The sequence below is a fragment of the Nestor notabilis genome, unplaced genomic scaffold, assembly GCF_000696875.1.
Source record: "Nestor notabilis isolate BGI_N333 unplaced genomic scaffold, ASM69687v1 scaffold31929, whole genome shotgun sequence".
In the NCBI taxonomy this organism is placed as follows: Eukaryota; Metazoa; Chordata; class Aves; order Psittaciformes; family Psittacidae; genus Nestor; species Nestor notabilis.
The window spans coordinates 1-21,327 of NW_009944641.1; the positions used below are offsets into that span (position 1 = coordinate 1).

A 21,327-nucleotide genomic window follows, 5' to 3' on the forward strand; every position below is an offset into this window, starting at 1 on the left:
TAGTGGCACTGCTTGGCTCTGCTGTCACCATGCTCCAGGAGAAGGGGAGGTAGTGCCCTCCTCCATGCCCAGCACTTGAGCCAGTGGCCTCCCCCACTCCAGGATGCCCTGCAGCAACCCTGGTGCCCACCCAAACCATTCGGTTCCCCCCAACCCTGGGACCCAGGAGGGGGGTGGAAGACAGAAAGGGGCATAGACACAGGGGTGACACAGGATCCCCCAAAGGAGGGGGGCGAGCTGTGAGCCCTGGGGGTGCAGGGTAGCAGCAGGTCTGGCAGGGCCCAGTGCAGAGGTGGGTGCTTCTGTCACCATCTCTCTCGCTGCCAGACAAGGCTCAGGCCTTGGCAGGGACACGTCAGCCTCCCACAAGCACTGGGGAAGAGGAAACTGCACAAGGCAGCAGGTTCAAGGCGGCTCTCAGGAACACAGCAGGCTCGGGCAGCAGGTAGCAAGTCAGTATGGTTTATTGGTTTAAATCCAAATAGAAACAGGAAAGGAACCAAATCATTTCCAGCCTCCACCTGCCCCAGATGCAATAAAATACCTGCTTATTTTTAAAAATAAATAAATAGAGAAAGGGGAAGATAGCCCCATCCTGCAGCCTCAGCAGTGTCAGGAGACCTTGGGGCTCAGGGGTCCTCACGCTTCAGGTCTGGGGCAGCAATTCTTCATCTACAAGTATCTTTTTGCCCAGCCCAGGTACCTCCAGCTGAAAGGAGGAAGGTAGGAGAGAGGGGTAACACATGCACCACTCCATCCTTGCCTACAGAGGCAGGCCCTGTGTCCTGCCGTTGGGGAAGAAGGGCCTGCGGAGCTGTGACATCCCTCAGAGATGCTCAGAACTAGTCAGGACAATACCCTGAGCAAGCCAGTGTGAATGTGAAGGGGGCCTGGAAGGGATCAGAAGATCCCCAGGGGCTCTCCTCCAACCCCCAGCAGTCCTTTCCTCCCCTCACCCTCCGTACAGCAGCAGAGCCCCAGAGGATGCAGCTCTCCACGGCTGGAGGCAGGACTGGCTTGTGCGCAGGGTCCTGGGGCCTCTGGGTTTGCTGTAAAGGTTGGTGACAAATTGCCAGTTTGTCACAGAGACCATGCTCCCTCCATGGCCTCGGTTCTGGGGGTTGTCAGGGGGTGCTCTAGTGTGTCCCTGCTGGCTCTGTGTGGTGCGATGGCTTCCCAAGAGGACGCAGCATCATCAGCTGTCTCTCCCTTGCCTCAGGGAACACACTCTGCCGGTGGAGCAGCTCTCCAGCCCCTCTCACAAGCAGCAGCACACCAAGATATTGCCCTGTGAGGGAGGACAAACCTCCCCCAGGAGGCTGCTGCCCACAGCCCTCACTCCCTTGCTAGAGGAAGTCTGGGAATGGTGCTACCTGTGTGACATTCCCAAACCCCATAACCCAGTGGCACCACTGGCTCAGCTCTCTGTGCCTTTGTCCTAATGACCCAGACAGCATCTACTACCTGCTTCCTGTCCCCTCCCAGCCTGCTCTTTCCCCCTCTCCCTGTGTTTTTCCTTCACCCTCCAGAAAGCCATTTTAGCATCATAGCACCCTGGCTGTCCTGTCCACAGCACCTGGAAAGAAAAAGGAGAAGATGGAAAGGCAATCTCCATTCTGCTCCATGCTGTGGGAAATTCAACCCTCTGCCCCCAGGAGACCCAGGACCAGAGGTCTTTGGTACTGCACCAGACCAACCTGGACAGGCTTTCTGCCTGGTGGGATGGTGGTGAGTCAAGCCAGACAAGAGAAGGGCAATTCCACCTTCTCCAGAAAGCAAAGTATCCCTTCTCCCCACGTGAGCTCTGCACAGACATGACAGATCACAACATGCAAATGTACCATCTTCAACATACGTCCACATGGACCCAGACATTACTCACAGACACAAGGAACTTTTGGGATCCACTGATGTCTTCTTGGGGAAATGGTGACTGCCAAGATGCCTGTGCTGCCAGGAGAGGAGGGGGGGGACAGAAGGCCTGAGACACAGGCAAACAGCTAATGTGACCTCCACCAACCCAAAGAGGTGTTAGCCAGCAGCGCTGGACCTCAGATGTTCAGCCTGTGGGAACTGAAGTGCCTTTCCAGAGGTTCTCAAGCAGGGATAGAGAGGGATCCTTGTGGTTCCTTTTCCTTGGCCACACTGGATGCTTGGGCTGGGGTCTCCCACAGCTGCAAATAAATACTTACATGGGAATTCCTCCTTGTCAAGACCAAAGACCCAACCTGTAGCATGCAACACAGCCTACCCCACGAGCAGCAACACAGAAGGAGGTGGCTGGCATGCCCAACCAAAATCAAACCAGGAAAACAGAAAGTGAAGCCTTTACACACCATTTCCTTTTGATTTTGTCTGGATCCCAGAACTGGACTGGGCCCCTGTGCTGACATTGTGTGGTGCCTATTGCAACTCCTCCAGTTCCTCTGAATTTGGCACATACAAGACTGTGTTGGCACTGATGTGCTCTGTGTGGCAAAGCAGGCAAGGAGACCTTAAAATATTGCTGAAAGGATGAGAGACTTTAGTTACAGGGCTGCTGGATTCCCTGTGCATGTGGGCCTGTCCTCTGCTGTGACACTCTCCTCTTGCACCCCCCACAAAACTGGAAATGGTTAAAGCCTGGGGGGTGGGGAAAGACTGTGAGAACCTCGGGAAGAGCAGTTCCCACTGCTCCTTGCTCACTCTTTCTGGAATATAAACCTAGAGAGGCCTCAGAAAGGTGGGTACAATGGGGCCTGTTGCTGCACTGGGACCCACATCCTAAAGTACACAGCATGTTTACAAGTGGGTTGCATGTGCCTTGTCCAGTACCAGTTCTCAGAGTAACTCTGGGTAGCTTTCTGTTGACTCCTGTGGCTTTTTATGGCATAATTCTACCCAGTATTCAGGCAGCCTATCTTGCTAAGGATTCCTATAAGCTCAGTATGTGGCAATTCCCTTGATGCACTTGAGAAGGACAAGGTGTCAACAGGCCACCCATTTAGCAGAGGGGAGCGTAAAGCCCCAGGAAGCTCACCAATGCCTATGCTGTCGCAAAGCAAACCTCATCCTGGGAATGGGGAGCCCAAGCCCTGCTGCTGCATGCCTGTTCTCAGCTACCAGCATCAACAATCCCATTCCCAGCCTTGCATCCCTGCTTAGGAACCTGTTTTCAACCCTCAAATACGCTTGGAGGGCTGAGGTCCAGCAAGATTTTAGGATTCTGCTTAATGACTCTCTACCTGGCTTTTAGTTGGGTCCCTCCTGCTTCCATTGAAGTTCTTTAGTCCCTTCCTCCTTCCCTCCCAAGTCCATTTCAGTACAGATGTCTTTAAAGCCACAGTTTTACTTCGAGTACTGCACCTTCACCATTCCTCAGCACTAACCACACAGGGCTCTTCTTCCTAAAGCACCAAGATGCTGCACACCACCACCACCACTCCACTGGCAAAAGTGCTGGGCTTTCCATATTTATTTCTCATGTTTAATTAATGCTCAGTATTCCAATAGGATGGCATGCAGTTCAAGCATTCTTTTAAGAGGAGTGCTGTGGGATTTCACGTGGGGATACCTGAAGTGCTATAACAGACTAAGAGCATCCACCTAACTCTACAGGGCACAGTACCTAATTCTCATCTTTGAGATAACTACTGTATTGCAAGTGGACAGTGACAGGAGACACTAACTGCAGTTAGTCTATAGACATTGCTTCAGAAACCGCAAGGATGTGCAGGTTCCATGGATGCACAGACACTGTGTCACTCTGCACCCTGCAGTATCTGAACCCAGAGGAAAACCTTTTCTGCAGTGGTTTCGTCTGGGCCTTTAAGTCATGTTAAAATTCATGTGCCTTGAGCTGCTGAAGCTCTTCCCTTCTGGGCAGTGGAATATCTGCTTCCCCCAATCCATTCTCTTTTGGCAAAAAGGAAGAAGGCCTCAAGCTACAGGAATTCACATCTCTCTTCCAGACACAGCCTGGCTGACTCCAGGGTTGGCCAGTCTCCAGTCACAATCCCACTGTATTGCATAAATACCTACAGATTGGACATGGCAGCAAGAGGAAGCTCCCCATACATCAAAGTCACCCTGGCACTGACCTCAAGGCTTCCATGAAACAGTGCCATGAGATTCAAAATCATCCTGGGAGCACTCACAGCTGTGCCACAGATCCTGTCTTGGACATAAATGATGAACAGACCAAAAAACAAAGTAAGACCATGGACTGCATATGTTTAGCAGGCAAGGGAAAGGGCTAGAAGTTCATCTTCAGCATTAGGTGGCCAACTGGACCTCAGTGTTACCAGTGCTCTGGCCGCCCTTGGAAGCCCAGCTGCTACTGGTTTTGTTGCTGGGGCTCTTTCCCAGGCCCGTAAGGATATTTAGCATTGGAATGGTAGCTCTATGAACAATCAGACTACAGAGGTGGAGCAAAATCTGACCAAGAATTCAGACCGGAGAAGACAACAGTGAAACGTAAGAGACTTTAAAAACTATCACCTGCATGAGATTAAAACATTAAAAAAAACCCAAAACACAACCAAACGAAACCCACATCACTGCAAGGACAAGCAACTTCCTTCTCTGGAAGAGGGGCTTCTTCCACATTCCATACCAGGGATATCACTGAGTTGACCTTCTAGGCAAGACAATCACAGAACGAGTAGGATGTGCAAATCCTTCCAGAGGACAACACGCTTCTCAACACGACTGTCCCTGCAAGATCCTTAAGCTTGGCCTCAACTACCAATGTGTCCCTGTGCCTTTGGGCCAGAATGGGCAGGCAGGCAACAGAAAGATGCTATAGCACCAGTTAACAAAGTTCAATGCAATTTTCAATGCATTAAGCCAAAGGATTGTCACCAAACTTGCCTTCCACGCAAGTTTTGCAAAGAGGGTAAAGCTACACTCCAGCTGCTTCTGTCCTCACGGTGCCTTTTGCATTCACTCCTTGCCTGAATTGTAGATCTTCTGAACTGTGGCACGTGTGAGCTCCAAATCCTCTGGGTACCGAATTTCTAGCTCGGTATTTGCTAGGTAGTGAATGCCAGTAAACTCCGAGAAATAGCGGCCGATGTCAGGGTGAGGGATCTCCCGAGGCTCAGAGTTGTATTCCAGGTTCTCTGTTAGGAAAGGAAAGGTTATCACCACATGAAATGCCCTACTGCAAGGCAGTAAATCCTGCACCTCTCAAGTCTTGCTTCTGTCTCTACAACACCACCTCTTGGTGCTTTAAAGACAAAAAGCTAATCCAGGAAACGACACACGGTGCGCCAGTACGGATGCTCCAGAGCCTCACCTCCTAAGAGACGCTGAACCCATTCACTAGCAGTATGAAAACTGGTTCATGCCTGAGACCACAGTCTGACATCAGGTTAGAGCAGCAGAGGGCTGGCCTGCTCCCACTTGGTTACACAGGTTGCAGTGAGCAGTGGCCTGCTCCCACTCAGTCACAGGTCCTGGTTGTAAGCACAAGGAGAAGCTGCCACACTGAGCTCTGATCCCTCAAGTCCCACGGGAGATCAGTTTCTAGGGAAGATCCTTCTCAGTTGCTCCAAGGGGAGGCTGACTGCACAGGGCTGTCCTGGCAGAGGAGCTGAGTGTTTCTTGCTCTACGTCACCAGCCCGGGTTTCAAGCATGTCTCACACTGTGCGCCGGACACACAGGTAGAAACAAAAGCTGCCTAAATCCCAAAGCCTGACTGATCTGCAAGGCAGGGTGGGAACAAGACGGGATGCATTCAGGAATAATTCATCTGTCTCAAACTATTCAGTTCACTACAGAGAGCACACAGAAGCTGCAATAATCCATACAGGCTCTTTGAAGCTACTGTATGCCTGTGTGCAGCCAAAAGCACAAGCACTTTCTACACCTCAGTGGGCTGGTGCAGTCCTTGCAAACTACCTTGTTTGTATACTGCACCACTACAGAAGACAACTGACACTCCAATATGCTCTGCAGAAGCACAGCTGAGCACTGAGCTGTGAACAGAGAGAGAAACACTGTGATGAAACAGAAGCTGGCAGGGGGGAAGAGTTTGAGTTTGGCACTAGGTGGGGAGCCTGAGAAATGTGCTGAAAAGCAGTTCTGAGCCAGGTACCTGGCCTCTGCTGCCACAAAGCAAACAAAAAAGACAAGAATGGACAGGTAGACACCAAACTCACTGTATGAAACAGGTGGTTTGGAATAGCTACAGCTCAACCTACAAATACCCAGAAAGGAGTCAAACTGAGGTACAGTCACTTATAATAAGCTTGTGGTTATTTCTGAACTGGGTAGATAAAACTCTGCATGCTGGTTTAAGATGCTTTCATTAAAAACTATCACCCCATCTCCAAAGTCAGGTCAGTAAGTTATGAAATAGACCCTTCCCAATTGATCTGAGGATGTATTTTAGAGGGATACTCAACAGTCAGGCAGCAAGATTTCAGCAAGGACAAACCCTTCAATTTTCCCTAGCCATATCAAAACACTTTTATGGCACAGAGACAACAGTGTCACCTACAGTCTGGTTAAAATACACTGTGCTCTGGAACCAGCCAGTATTACACCTTTTATCTAATTGTTTATAAACAAGTATAAGATGCATATTTTATTATATATTATGAATAGATTATTCTAGGAAGTTTTTGGGTTTTAAGACTCTTTGATATGTCAACTACTGCCTAATATAAGCAACATTCCCAGTTCCCACTTCATCCACTGAATATAAAGCAACTCTCAGGACAGTGGGAAATACCTACACTTTACACCTACAAAGGTAGGAGGGTCCTCTCCTATAAAACCACCTCTTGCTCACATGTATGGGAGCAGAACATGCTAGAGAGCACCCCTAGTGAAAGAGCTGAACTGCATTTTGTTCAGCATTTCCACTCCAGCAGCTCCTACATCTCTTAGCAAAACACAATCAGGCTGTGCAGCTGCCCTGCCAGCTGGATGGGATGCCTCTGGATCACAGGGAGAAGAACAAACATGAGGCAAAGGAACACTCTGTTTACAGTGTACAGTTACAGATGTATTATTCTTTCTTTTGAACCTCAGTTCAACACTTCTTCCTATATCCTCACCTGATATTCTGTCCATCAGACAAGCATTTCCTTTCTTACGGTATACTGCAGGAAGAGTGAGTGACAAACTTCTACATTGCTTTGCAGTTGTAGAAACATTCATTTTTTGTCCTCTTTTTATGAAAGGTGCCACTAAATCCATGCTACCTGTGTTCTTGGCACATAGTGTCTCGATGACAGCTGCTCAGAACCATGCCCTCACAAGCAAAGCTTGTTTGCTCCCTCACTAAATCCCATTTTGAGGTCCTGCCCAAAGCACAGTATGATTTCAAAGAGCGAGAGCTGCTGACAGAACTTCAGACTTCAGTAAAAGATGACTGACTTCTTTCAAAAGCAGCAATTATGACACCATAAAAACAACCATGTCCAAAAGACACTTCTTGGGCAAGAGGAGCTTATACCAGAGTGGTCCTTAAAATTAATTCATGGAGAGCAAACAAAGCAGGCCATGATTCAAAATCATTTTCCTTCCTACCTCAAACTTAACTAACAGTTTATGTTTCATACTTAAAAGAGTTAATCCCTTAAGCATCCCTTTCTCCTAACATACTTCTAAAATGGATAATAAACACAGGAGACTTACTCACCTTGAGCAGCATATCTGCAAGAGCCATCTTCCACTAGTACGTTGTAGAAAGGCTGGTGGGGGCCGTGTGGAAGGCTGTGGACGTTCATGTTCCGGATCCACTCATGCCCCATCATGCAGGCAGGATCCCAGCCATAAATCACACAGTTGTAGCCATATCTAATTAAAAGAAATAGCACACCCAAGACTGTGAGAGCTCCAGAGCCAGCTCTCTTCCCTCAAGATGAATACAGCACAAACAGGACAGGAACCTCGTGTCAGGTGGCACAAAGACTGTGTGTACATGTGTGTATTTTGAGGTGAGAGAAATGACCACCTCACCAAAGGAGTGACCGGATAAACAGACTGGAACAAACAGCTGAAGACAAAGGAAAACCAAACATTAGCAAGAAAAAGAGAGAATGGGAGAGATACTCTAAGCCAGCAACCAGGAGAACAGGAAACAACAGGGAGTGAATCAACCATCCTACTGTGTTGTGCAATTACTTGTGTGCCCATCACACAGATGTGGTAATCCCAGTACTAAAGCCATCATTATTTTCAGCATATTTATGTGATTAATCCTGAGGTATTCTAACTGTCACTGCTGATGCCCTTCAAATATGCTCCACACGTCGAGTCAGAGGAGTAGCTGAAGCAACACAGGGCTGGCATGTCACTCTGGCAGAGTAGTACAGACAGGAACACAAAGCCTCTGTGCAATGCAGGAAGAGGGGATAATAATAGCACAGGGAAAGATCTGTAAGCTGTCTTAGGAATCTTACAGTCTCTTTTGAAGTAGATTCTGTTCCACGGTCCCTCATCAGAAACTGATTACTGATGTTTCGTGAAGAGCTCCGGGCTGTGGAAATTCTACCTCTGCAAGCAAACAGCAGTGAATACACTTGCTCTCTCAAAGGACAGAACTGCTCCCATTTTCCTACAAGGTGCATGGCATTAGGTGCACATGGCATTTTCCATTCCAGATACCTCCTTGGCAGATAAAACCACATCTCATTACTATCAGAACCAACACCTCTGCACTCATCCTTACACTACAGCCTGCTAATATGGGGAAGGTTTTGACGGGCTCACCTCTTGTGTTTCATAATCAGCCCGATGGAAAAGCAGACCTCCTTGTGCTTCTCATCTGAACGGTGCTTCACTTCGGGTCCCACCTCCTCCTTCCGCCGCTCAATGTGCTCCAGGGTATGTTGAACTAGGTACCCAACGGCCCCATGCTGGGATGGGTCCAAAGCTTGAATATGCTGCAAGATGTCCAGAACCTTCAGCAACCAAACCAAAAGACAGATTCAGAACAAGTCTCTACAGCAGCCTGACACTTACATATATATATATACATATATATCACTCAAGTTAGCTATGTCTAAGTGCCCAGGCCTAGAGGTCCACCACACGAGTCTTCCACAGAGGACTGAGAACCTCTGCTCTAGCTACACACTCTCAAGGAGTTCTTCATACTGCCAACAGTTCTCTTTTAATTGTAAAGCTCCCTACTTTCAAGGAAGGGCACTGTTGAGCACAGCAGCTCCTTAAAACTATGTCATACAAGCTATCACGTCACATTTTGCGACCACAAGGCATTGACAAGACTGTTTCAAGGTTTCTGAAATGTTAAAGAGGTTGCTGTCTCCCAAACTGCTGCTGTGAAGTGATTCCAGATGACTTCTGCTGTACTTGAGAAAAAACATTTTAGTTTAAGAGTTCCTCAGCATGTCTGTGGGAACCTGACAGAGGAAAAACATTGCAAGACAGAAGGAAAGGCAAAGAGTCTCTGTGTTGCTATACCATGTAATAGTGAATAAGAGACAGAGAACATGCTGCCTCAGGATGACTAAAGAACACTAGAAGTGCACTCAAAGTAGCAAACCCTGTCAATCCAGAACACCAGCCCACCAACACCCTCTGGCACGCTGTTATGTGTGCCAGACATTAGAGCATCCTGCTACCAAGTTTGTTAGAGGCAGGAAGTCCAAGTTTTATTTTCTTTTCCTCCTTGCTCTTAACAAAACTGTTGCCTAAACAGGTTGAGAAAAGACAGATACATCCACCCCAAATACTCAAGTGCTGCCACAGTCCCAAAATCTGACACATTTCAGCACCTGGCAAAAGGACCATCTACTTGATCACACGCTGGAAGTTTTGGTCACTCTAAGTTCAGAGCAGCAGCAGAATAGAAATCTCAGGCTGTTGAGCATGAACATCAGCCAAGAGGCAAAGAAAATAAATTCAGAGAAAGAACAGGTGAGTAATAAGGCATGAGAAGCAGTAGCACAGCTCAGGCTTCTTGGCCACCTTAATTCTTTGGCTGGCTTCTCAAGAAGGATGCGAGAAACCTGGAAAATCCTACAGAAAGGGGAAGGCCTGACAGTGACCAGAGCTGCCAGATTCTTGGCTATTTCATTTACTGTTATTTGCAAACATTTAGGACAACATTCTATGCAACTTGGTTTGACTTTTAAGATTGTGTACCACTTGCCATAAATCTGGCAGACCTCTGTTAAATCCAGCGTCTTCTCTTCTGTCAGACACAGAGCATTCTCTCTGGCTGGCTAAAACTCTACCCAATAGCCTGGAACGACTGGATGCAATACTGCAAAGCCCAAATTTGCACATTTTCAGTGCATCTGGCAATGTGCTACAGAGAAATTACATGTAAAACTCAGCCATGCTGTTCTATTATTTGCTCTGAGAGGCAGAAAAATGCAAGTAGGTAAAGGCTTGGTGCTTTACAAACACATCACTGAGTGCCAGAAAGGGGAAGGAAGATCTTTCAGTGTTTCACTTAGCTGTCGCCTATACACATACAGTTGCTATTTCAGCTCAGTGAGTCCCCTCTGTAGAGAATTTCTTAGTTTGTGCTGGTTTTAACGTGGTGATCCTAAAGCTTGCTGCTGTAAGAAAGGAAGGGCAAGCTTAGCACGGTTTGTTCTTCAACAGGAAGGCAGCTTCTCCAGCAGTTCTGCACTTCAGTGAACTTGGTGGAAAGAGCTTTGCCTTCTGCTCAGCTGTCCAGCCAATAATTCTGACTCATCACCCAAACTTCACTTTTGGAAATGGCACAGGCATTGCCCAAGTGTGTGAGCTTCACTAAAGCAGTATGTGGAATTTTCACTAGGGAACACCTCTTTGCTGTAGTGACACACTAAGGAAATGATACTTTGAGTTACATGCTTCTTCCCTGTGCCTTTAACTCACTGAAAGGCACAGATGATCTAGACAACCAATTTTTAAGTCTCAGCACCTTCTTTCCCACATTCACAAGACAGCAGCACTCCAGCTGCTAAGCTAAAGGTGGTATTAAAAAAGAATCCAAGGACAAGAATATTACGTTGCTTTTTCACAAGAGCCACTGATTGTGTGGCTAAGGTTTCAGAGAATGGCTTTGGCTGTATTTATAAAACGTAAGTTCCTGTAACTTTTCTAATAAGGTAATTGCTTTTATACGAGTCCAGCAAGAGTTTTACCACCACTACCACAATCCAGTCATGAACCAGAATGCTCTTATAACTTACAGCCAGAAGTCCATAGCACTGGTTGCAAGATAAGCTGTCAGGCTTGGGCAGTAAATCATAAATTACGACTCAGACTTGATGCTGCTTACAAGTTTCCCCTAGCGCAAGCAAGCAAGAATCATCCTCCTTTCCCTGCTTCATAGAGTAGAAATTGATTCTCTGAAATGTGATAACTCATTCAATTGCATTTATTACAGAAACAACTTGTGGCAGACTGTAATGCAAGCTGACGTAGTCCAAAAATCAATAGACTAGTGTTAACAGTACTTAGTCTATGAGAAAGCATACAACCGAGTGGTGAGGTACCTTTTCTGGCCAGATTCCCAGGTGGAAGTATAACCTAGCCTGGAGCATTAGATGCTGCACATTGTCCGGATACATGGCCAGGTATAGATCCAATGAGTCTCTCAAGAGCTGGTAAGACTGATCAGTGCTTTCTCTGCCAGCAGAAAAGAAACTCAGTTGTAAGGCTAGCTCTTTAACCCCTGTTCCCAGTACTCTGATCCCAGTACAGGGACAGCCACAAAAAATGATGCTACAGGTACAGGCATGCTCATTCAGTAAGAGGGACTACAGCACTGACTGTCACTCATTGCATCCAACAGCCTGCTCAGAAGGAAAAATGCTACAACGTGACCTCTGATCGGAATCTACCCTCCCACTTCACTGACATTCTACTTGGTCAAATAATCCTACATGAAGAATTTGCTCTCCAAGCTATCTCTTTTGAAATCTGCTTTTGTTCCCCTACTTTAATTACACCTAAAGCAATCCTCTCACTCTGATTTCTGTCTAGGTGATTATCAGGGATATCTGAAAATCATAGAATCATAGAATAGTTAGGGTTGGAAAGGACCTTAAGATCATCTAGTTCCAACCCCCCTGCCATGAGCAGGGACACCACACACTAAACTATATTGCCCAAGGCTCTGTCCAACCTGGCCTTGAACACTGCCAGGGTTGGAGCGTTCACAACTTCCTTGGGCAACCTATTCCAGTGCCTCACCACCCTCGCAACCCAGATGCTCCACAAACCAGCACTACCTCTGAAACTGCTCATTTGAGCATGTGGGGTGTGCTTACCAGGTCATAACGAAGGTCTCTGTTCTATGGTGGGCAGTGCCTATCAGCTTTTCACAAAAGCAAAAAAGAGATCTGTCCATTTACTTACAGAGAACTAGTTTTACTGACTACTCTTGTTTCCACATAATACCACCACAGGTGATTAAAAACAACTAGAGAATGCAACATGACATACAGAATTTAAGATCCCCTGGGGTGACTGGTATCTTTTTAAAGCACTCACTCAAACACTGTGAACAAGCAGTGTGGGATGTGCAGACAGGATACTCTGGGCCCTTCTTTTCAGAGGCCTGAGAGGCCTGATGATCAACTCACCGCTTGCCAAGGTTTAAGAGATTCCCCACCATCCGCTGCAAGACCTCTTTTGAAGTCACCACTCCATAGAACTCTTCTGTCACATGGTGGCCAATAAGGTACTCGCACTCCTTCACTGTCAGCTGCTTCCCCTTCCCAAAGGCATCAATGTAGGTGTAGTCAAAAATATCAGTGCTTCTAAGGAAACAAGGGAAGTAAATGGTGATGATGTGTCTCATGGACAAGCAGCATTACCTATTTCTGTTCTTCCCTCAGCAGTTTCAAGCTTGTTTGAAAAGCACATTTCATTCATACCTCAGGTCTCCCTTAAAAAGAGATTACCTGGTACCTTCTCTCTCCTTTTAGCTGCTGGTTCAGATAAACATATATGGGAAGAGAGAGAGGAACTACAAGGACATTTCACTCTATCATGCCAGTTCTTTCCTTCAGATATTTTCACGTTTGCTGTATCTATTGCTAGATTATATTATGACAGTGCACTGGAAAGTGTAGCAAAGCCCACGCATATGACATCTGAAGCTTAGTTCCAAAAAAGTCACTTGGACTGCTGATGTCATTCACAAACCACAGAGTTCTGTAAATTGATCATGATCTGGTCAAAGATGTGTTCTGCATTGACTCAGAGAATTAAATAAATACCCAGAACAGCAGCAGTGGCCTGTAGCAACTGTTCTGTATGAAAGGTTAAATGAAATCAGCACCTTTTTTCTTCTTTTCAGCTTTTCATAATTTTCTTGAGTCAGAGAATCATTACCTCATGGTTACTATTACTGTACACAGGAAATCTGTTACTATTTATCAGCAGCACAGTTCAGTTCTGGGAAAACTTTTGTAGGGGTCTGATCTTTTTCTCTGTATAGGTTATAATTATAGATGGAAAATAATAAAACATTCTGATACAGGTCTGGACTTGTAAATCCTTTTTGGCTTTTATTACTGTGGACATAGCTTCAAGATTCAGCAGGTCACTTACCCTTCCTTTCCTTGACACCATCGCAGCAGAAAATGGCTAGGGAAGTTCACTGGTTCAAGCTTGACTCCCAGCTGCCTGGCAATTGTTAAATACAGCACAGACAAGCTGATGGGAATTCCTGTCCTGCGGATCAAAACCTGGGGATAGAAGTGTGATAAAAACATGAAGGATACTAAGAAAACCAGAAACCCCTAAGGTTTGATTTCACAAATGAAAATACACCGACTTGACAGAATATGCGCTGAAGGATGGTATCATATTGACTTTACAACAAGTGGTTCTTGAGAGTGCGTTATTTGCCTGACTACGTTCAGACAGATAACCACCACAAATAGATGTTTCAAGCCTTCTAGTCTCCTGGTTTTTGTGCAACATACACATACCTGGTGAATGTATGAATTCAGGGAGTTGTAGTAATCCAGTTCATTCCCTTTGTATTTCAACTGCTCATATAGGACACAATTCATAGCATCAAGTACCTGCCGCTGAAGCTCCACTTCTGGAATCAGGACCTCTCCTAAAAATACATGCAATGAAATAAAGACTGAGGAAACAAGTGTGCTTAACCTCTGTGCAATGAACCTTATAGCAAAATTCTTCCCAAGGACTAAGGACACAAGGTTGACCATGGCAGTGTTGTAGTACTCTGCTCACAACGTGGCCTGGCTCAGTGGATCACCCTGCACCTAAGCTGTGCAATAGCAATTCCTCGCTTCCTTCTGTGGCTAAAGGACTGGATCCTAACCACCCCGTGCCAGCACAGGGCTGCAGCTGGACACATCATGCTGCCTGGGCATGGGAAGTGTCCTTTCACTGCTTTAGAGTCCCAGCTTGGCCACACCAGATATACAGGTACAGGCAGATCATCCATTCTCCCTTTGGAAGACAGCAAAAGTTGGATAGTGGTGATAAAAAAAAAAAATCTACGAGCAAGATGCTGCCTGACCTTTGGAGATGTTAAAGCACATACCGTTTCTACTCCTGCTGCCTTTGAGACTTGCAGAGGAAATGAGGTCAATCCCAGGGGGCCCCACAGCTGAGTGACAGATATCAGGACTATTTAAGTCTTCAGGGACAAATGGGAAAAGAAAGAAGAAAGAATTCCCCTCCCAATTCTTTTTGCTTAGACAGCATCAGATGGACTGACAACCCTGGGCTACGGAGTCCCTGTGGCTGCTTCCTGAATGATGGTTTAGGCAAATGTCAGAATATGCTTGCCAGGGAATAGACCAACAGCTCTTTAAGCAGCAATAACTCAACAGTTTCACCGTGTCTGCCTGTGTCTAGGCTTGCAGAAATGCTCTGCAGTAAAGCCTGTGTTTCTGTACAGTACCTGCCTTGGAAGCCAAGCTGGGGTGCCGCGGGTTCCTTGTCCGCAGGACTTTGCGCACTTTGTCTGTGATATCATCCACTTGTGCCTGGACACTCTTTAAGCAGATGTCTGACAGGGGGTTACAGTACTGATCGATTAAAACAGCACCTGCAAAAAACAAGCTATATAAGAAACAGGACTTCAGTTTTTTCTTGGCTTACTTTTCCCTGCTTTAAATTCCAGACATGCAGCAATCAATTGCAGCAGAACGTAAGAGCTTTCCTTTTAAAATCTGCAGTCATATATCGGATTTGTCACATAAAATGCAAAGAATAAGCTGATGTGAGAAATACCAATTCAATTCAGTATTCTCTTCTCCACCATCTGGAAGGGAAAGCAATAGATTCATACATTGAGCAGGTATGCTGCTAGACCAGGCTTAACGAGCCAACCCTCTGGTCACACTGCATCTCCTGGCATCCTCCCAACCTACAATGTTTTTTATTCAGAGCCTGAAATCATCTCAACTTCACTACTGCTTTAGTTCTGATTTGTTCTTGCCACATCCTTCATAGCTATCATTCTTGCTTATCATTCCCTCTTCTACTACATTCATCTTTCTCTTCCACACCCTCTTCCATCTTCATGTCAGAAACCCACTATTACAGATTGTCATTTTCCTTCTGCCCAAGCCTCTCCTGTCAAACTTCTGCAAGAAAAAAAATAGCCCTTTCTCAGAATCTTCTGTCATCTTGTCACCACTCCTCTTTCCAACTTTTTTCAACCTTTGGCATCAACTGTATTTATCTGCAAGAATTTTGCATGGATCATACCTCTTCCAGCTTCCCACATGCTTTGGTAACATGTCCATGACAGGCCTGTAATCAAGGCTTTCAGCAGGGGCCCAGGCAATGTCTTCTTCACCTCCCCCTCCTGCCCCCCAAAGTGCTCCTCGTGCTGACGAGATGAAACCTCACAAAAATCTGTGTTGGTGCTTTAACAGTACCTCCATAGCAGACAAATGCATGTTATTTGTGACCCATATGATGAAGTCACATAATTATCTGCCTCGGTTGTTTCCAGAAAAGGCCACTTTTAGCTTTCCCTTCCTGCCCTACCACAGTCTCTTCTTCAAATTCTATTGCCAGTAACAAGCATCAGCTTTGGTGATAAAGACTCTTTAGTATGACATTTCTAAGGTATGTATCAAGAGTAAAGGACTCTTCTACAGACACTGGCAGCTTTTGATCCATTCAGAAGACTATATTCTCCACAGAAAGCCTGAAGAAGAGAATAATCCACCGGACTGAGGACATTAATAGCAGAAAAGCCTTTTCTTTCCTCCTATCAGGTGCACGTGCCTTCCCACCCCGTGACTGGATTTCTGTCTATTCCCCAGCTCTACAATGCACAGCTTCAACAGCAAATAGCTCCCAAGAGAAAGTCACATCACACAGGCTTTAAGCTGCAACAATTCCCCCTGCCTGCAGGTTGCTCCTTGCCTTTATCTGAGAAGCTCCTGGCAAAGGAGATAAGAGGGAGCTGACTCGAAATCAGATCAGTTGGTCTGGTAGGGCCCTATTCAGCCCATGAGCCACAGTTAAAATGCTTCTGAAACACCAGCTAATGAGGATGCTGAGCTACTGCTGATTTCTTCACTATATTATTCAGGATTCAAATACAAGCATTTAACATTTTCTCCAGTGGTTTTCAGCTCATCTGTCCATACGCAATGATTCAAGCTCACAGCACTGACAGAAGCTAATGCAATCCTGACACTCCCGTACACAACTACTGCAAGATTTTAAGGATTTCTGGTACACCAGAAATGCAAACTCAATTCTGAGGTGTTGTCCAAGCTGAAATATAAGCGAGGAAGGCTCTTTCCAAGTACAAGAACAATGATGGAAAGCTGCCATTAGGTGCTCTACATGGGATTGGTGCCAAAGACTTACCCTCCAGAAACGACTGCCGATCAGTCGGGCGCTGAAGATACTCCTTCAGGTTTTTTAGGATGTTCTGTTGCCGTAGGAAGTAGAGAATTTTCTTTGCATAGTACTTCCAAGTGAGACCTTTCCTGCATATTTAAATACAGAAAACAGGATTGCCCTAAACAAGCACTTTAAGGGTGAGCATTTGGTTCCACTTTTTCAGTGACTACAGCTTTACAAGTTAGACTATTGCTTTGCTAAACCAGTTTGACAACACTTATCAGTTAAGAAACAACCTAAAATGTAAGTGTTAGAAGGAAATCTGTCATCAAAAAAGCACAATATAAGCAAAACATTGCTGCTATTATCTCTGTTTTTTAACCTATCAATCACCAGTATGTAATTCTGAGGGGATACAGTATCATGGGAAGCAACACAGATCCTAAGTAAAACAGCTCAGGAAGATGTGAATAAAGTCCTGATTTCATTCATAAAACATTACCCTCTGACTGGTAGTAATCCAGATTAATCTGATTAATCCAGATGGAGTAGATCCAAATTGACTCTGGATCTCTCCAGAGTCAATCTTAAAGCATCCTCTCACCATCAAAGCTCTGGCTTTTAGCAACGGGCTACCCAGTACCTCACTGAGCACTTTTACACCAAGTAGTTAGGAATGGTACAAAGTCCTGGCCCCCAAAAAACCCAAAGGGAAAATTCTACTGATTTCCAGACTCTGCCCTTGCTGTGTGCTTAAAACAAGACCAGTTTCCTTCTTCACAAATCAGCCTCTGTCCCTGCTTACATTCCCTCTCCTCCAGACTGCCAGTCATATCAGCCTTCTTCATACCTCTGTGCAGAACAATCAAACCTCCTAACACTTTATCCTCTTCCAATAAATCGGGATGCTCAATAGGGACAAGTGCTTTATTGGGATATCTTCCAGGGAAATGATTTAGCCTGATGCTCCTGAATGGCAATGACTACAGCTTAATCAGGGTGTAATCAGCACCAATTCTGCTTTATGGGGAGGCACTTGGCCAGTGCAAAGGCTCGAAGGTTTTTTAACCAGTTGTCAAATGAGAGATGTTTAGTCCCAGTTCAGACAGAGAAGGTAATAAAATGGATGTCAGAAGGCAAAAAATAAGATGATTGCCATTCCAGTTATGTTCTTCCAAGCTCTGCTAACAGTCCCTTTAATCAAGGCTATTAGGCTGCGTTAAGAGCAATCTATTGCTGTTTCGTATCACAGCAAAATCAGCAACGTTTATATGCTACCAGCAAACTTCAACTAAAGCAGTAACATATTAATCTTGGCCAGTGTTAACCATGGTGATGAGAATACCCCGGCAGATGCAAGCCAAAAGTTTTATTTACCTGCTTGACATTTCACCTGTGTGAATAATCTATAGAACTGCAAATCCTGCAGTGGCTGAATTAAACTCAGTTGCTTATTTGCAGACAAGAATTGTACTGACCTACTACAGCTAAGAAAAGCAACAAGAGGAGGACAAAAATAAGATGCTATAGTTTCATGATAGAGGGGTTCATGCTCCTTATTGAGTATTCCTGCTTCCCTCCAGTGCTGTGGCCTCATCCTCCAATCAGTTCAGCAAACTGATCCAGGTTTAAATAAAAAAGGAACATGAGGATGTCCTTAAGCCAAAACTACTGCAGAGAAAAGGGTGCATAGAACATTGTCCCAAGAGATGTCATGAACTGACAAGGAAACAAGCAACAAACAGTAACACAAAGCCAGAGGAACTTCTTCCTGTAGAGCAGTCTACATGGTTTCTCCTGGGAATATTACATCTATTCTGAAACTAAACTCATAGCAATACTTCCCAGCCTTGGTAGGCCTGGGGATGTTGTTTTATGAGTGACAAAAGGACAGAAGCTGAGGTCAGGAATTCACCACAGTGACATTCCACCAGTGGAAGAAGGAGAAAAATCCCTTCTATTCCTAACCCCCTCACTCTCTTACCTTCCTTCCATGTTAAGGATACACATCAGCTCATCCTCAAAAAAATGACTTGGGCACCCAAGAGTCTCAATGTCACTGAACCCATCACAGGGGACCTGCCAAAGCAGACAATGAATTATGCAAAGCACAACAGGTTCTTCTCAAAAGAACATCATTTCATAAGAGGTCTCAAAAGCAAGTTTGTTCCGTGTTTTTAAATTTATGTGTCCAGCTTACCAAGCACTTACAGTCTCTACTCGATGGATTCATTACCAGGATGAACTGAGAGCCCCAGCAGCACCCTACAGCAATTTGAGCTAACTACTACAGCATTCAGGGCTCCGACAGTGGGTGTATGGAGCAACACAAGCACCCCAGATCTTATGCATGCTTTCCAATTCAGTGAACCTGTGCCTGGTTTTGTCTTCAAATGACTTCTGACAACTCACAGGACACATCCTTGCACAAGGCCTGGCAGTGAGATAGACTCACAGGCTGAGGTTATGTGTCAACAAACTATTCAGAAGTTCCCAGAGCCAGGTCTGAACATGCAGCAATGAGCAAAGAGCTTTTAAAGCTGCAGCAGCTGAATGTGATACGCAGAGTGTGCTTCGCACCTCTGGATTTTGAGCTGTCCTTCCCCTTTTGGCTAGTGATGGAGCATTTTCATACAAAGTGAGGAAATACAAGATCTCTGATGGTGTAGTTGAAAAGATGTGAAGAGAGAGGAAAGACAAGCTAATAAAAAGTACTGAAGAAGTAGCTACGCTGTTGCACATACTTACGTAAGAGGACTTACATGTTCTGAAAAGAACCTTTTGGAGAATGAAGCTACAATTCTCTGGGCTTCCAGGCCAGCATTGTGCCGTGCTTTGTACTCTTCAAACCAGCTAACACCATCTGTGTGGCTGTAGTACTTCAGCAGCGATGGCCATCTACACAGTAAGACAGAAGTGAATACATTCATTAGTATTTCCACATAAGCAAGAATCTCCAAAACTGTGAAATGTTACTTACTTTAAGCACGTGACTTGAGGAGCTGAGACACTGCCAAGACACAGCACAACTTTAAATGTAATTGTATAAATTAAGCCAATGACTCAAGCACCAAAACATAAATCCAACTGATTTTGTTGATTACTTAATGGTTAGTTAAAATTAAGGTCTCCTGAAGCCTGACAGCAGGAAACCTTCAAAAGGTCAGACTCTGGGTATTTCAACACCTAAATATCCTAAACATTTTTGAGATGTCCTCTAGAGCTTTGCAAGATCAACACAGGTATCACCCTAGCAGGAAAGAGACAGAGTTTTATAATAAATAACAAAGTTTACATGTGATACTGCTTCAGACTGGCAAACTAACTTGTCATCTAACAGAATGAGAATTCATTGTCCTGTGTTCTTCCTCCTGCCTTGTGGGTCTAATTGAGAGGATGCACAAAACAGAGCTCCCTCTGTTGCCCTTGCTGGTGGCAACATCTACTGGAGGAAAACAGAATTCTGGTCAAATTGTGACAGCTAAATGCTTTTGCTCTTCATTTTTAATACAACAAATAATTGTCTTTTACAAACCTTATAAAAGAAAGCTGTACCTGCTTTACAGAGTCTAAAAGTCCAAAAGCTAAAACACAATCCACAGCTTTGCTTCAAGGTTCGACTGAAAACCTAACTTCAGGTAATGTTCTGGGGGCTATTAGCACCAGCACCTTGTGCAATAAAACACCAGTACAGCAATACCCACGACTGCTCTGGGCATATCAAGATCATTTGTGTAGGAAGCATGAAGAGTCAGTGCAGATGGAACTATTCTGGGGAAGAAAGCTGAGAGAAAGGCCTCTTAATTTAATTTATAGGCGTGTTTATGTCACATATTGGGATTCTCTTAATATTCACTGGTTTTCACAAAACATTTCGCTTTAACTACATGGATTGCCTTAGGTTCTTTTCAGATTTTATAGATATATATACATACACACACAGACACACTTTCATACACCTATATATGTTTATTTTTATAACTAGAGAAAAGGCCAAATGTTTAAACCACTACTTTTGTGCAAAAAATCATTAACAACTGACCAAAACACACAGTTATGTCCGTCCACACATGGAAAATGTTTTACTACCAGTTAATCATAAAACTCCACTGCAATTGCAGGTACAAAATGAAGTCAAAGACTAACCAAATAACTTCACATTACATAACAACCTCTCTCCTGACAGCTCCCCTGCCATTCATCTGCTGCTGAAATGGAGCCACGTCGTAATAACAATGACAATCGTTTATTTTAGGATGAGAAAGAGTAATTTCTGGGGTTGAAATGATACTGAAAACGTTAGGAAGATGAAGTGCAATTACTCACGATGGAATCCAGCCAGGACGACAAGGTCAACGTGCAAACTCCTGCCAACAGTTCTACGATCAAAGCCAGAGGAGGACAGCAGCATGTGCTAATCACCCACCACACTCCATTTCAGCTGCTGGATCTCACCCATTTGTACAATTTCAGGTTCACTTCAGAAATCAGAGACCCTGAATTTGTGACAGTATCTGGCCAGTCATCCCAAGCCGCAGCTCAGTGAGCTGGGGAAGCTGTAATGG

General features: G+C 45.2%; 1 protein-coding gene across 1 annotated transcript; it reads right to left on the minus strand.

Moving 5' to 3' along the window:
- Positions 1-4,597: 4,597 nt before the first annotated feature.
- FBXO21 (F-box protein 21) lies at positions 4,598-21,173 on the minus strand. Its single transcript, XM_010022505.1, has 12 exons — positions 21,085-21,173; positions 19,525-19,660; positions 18,747-18,841; positions 16,787-16,908; positions 14,853-14,999; positions 13,903-14,036; positions 13,520-13,656; positions 12,547-12,723; positions 11,455-11,587; positions 8,708-8,898; positions 7,635-7,792; positions 4,598-5,102 (listed from the first exon to the last, which is right to left on the minus strand). Exons 1-12 carry the CDS (start codon positions 21,171-21,173, stop codon positions 4,924-4,926), a joined length of 1,698 nt encoding a protein of 565 aa, XP_010020807.1. The 3' UTR covers positions 4,598-4,923.
- Between the last annotated feature and the right edge of the window lie 154 nt (positions 21,174-21,327).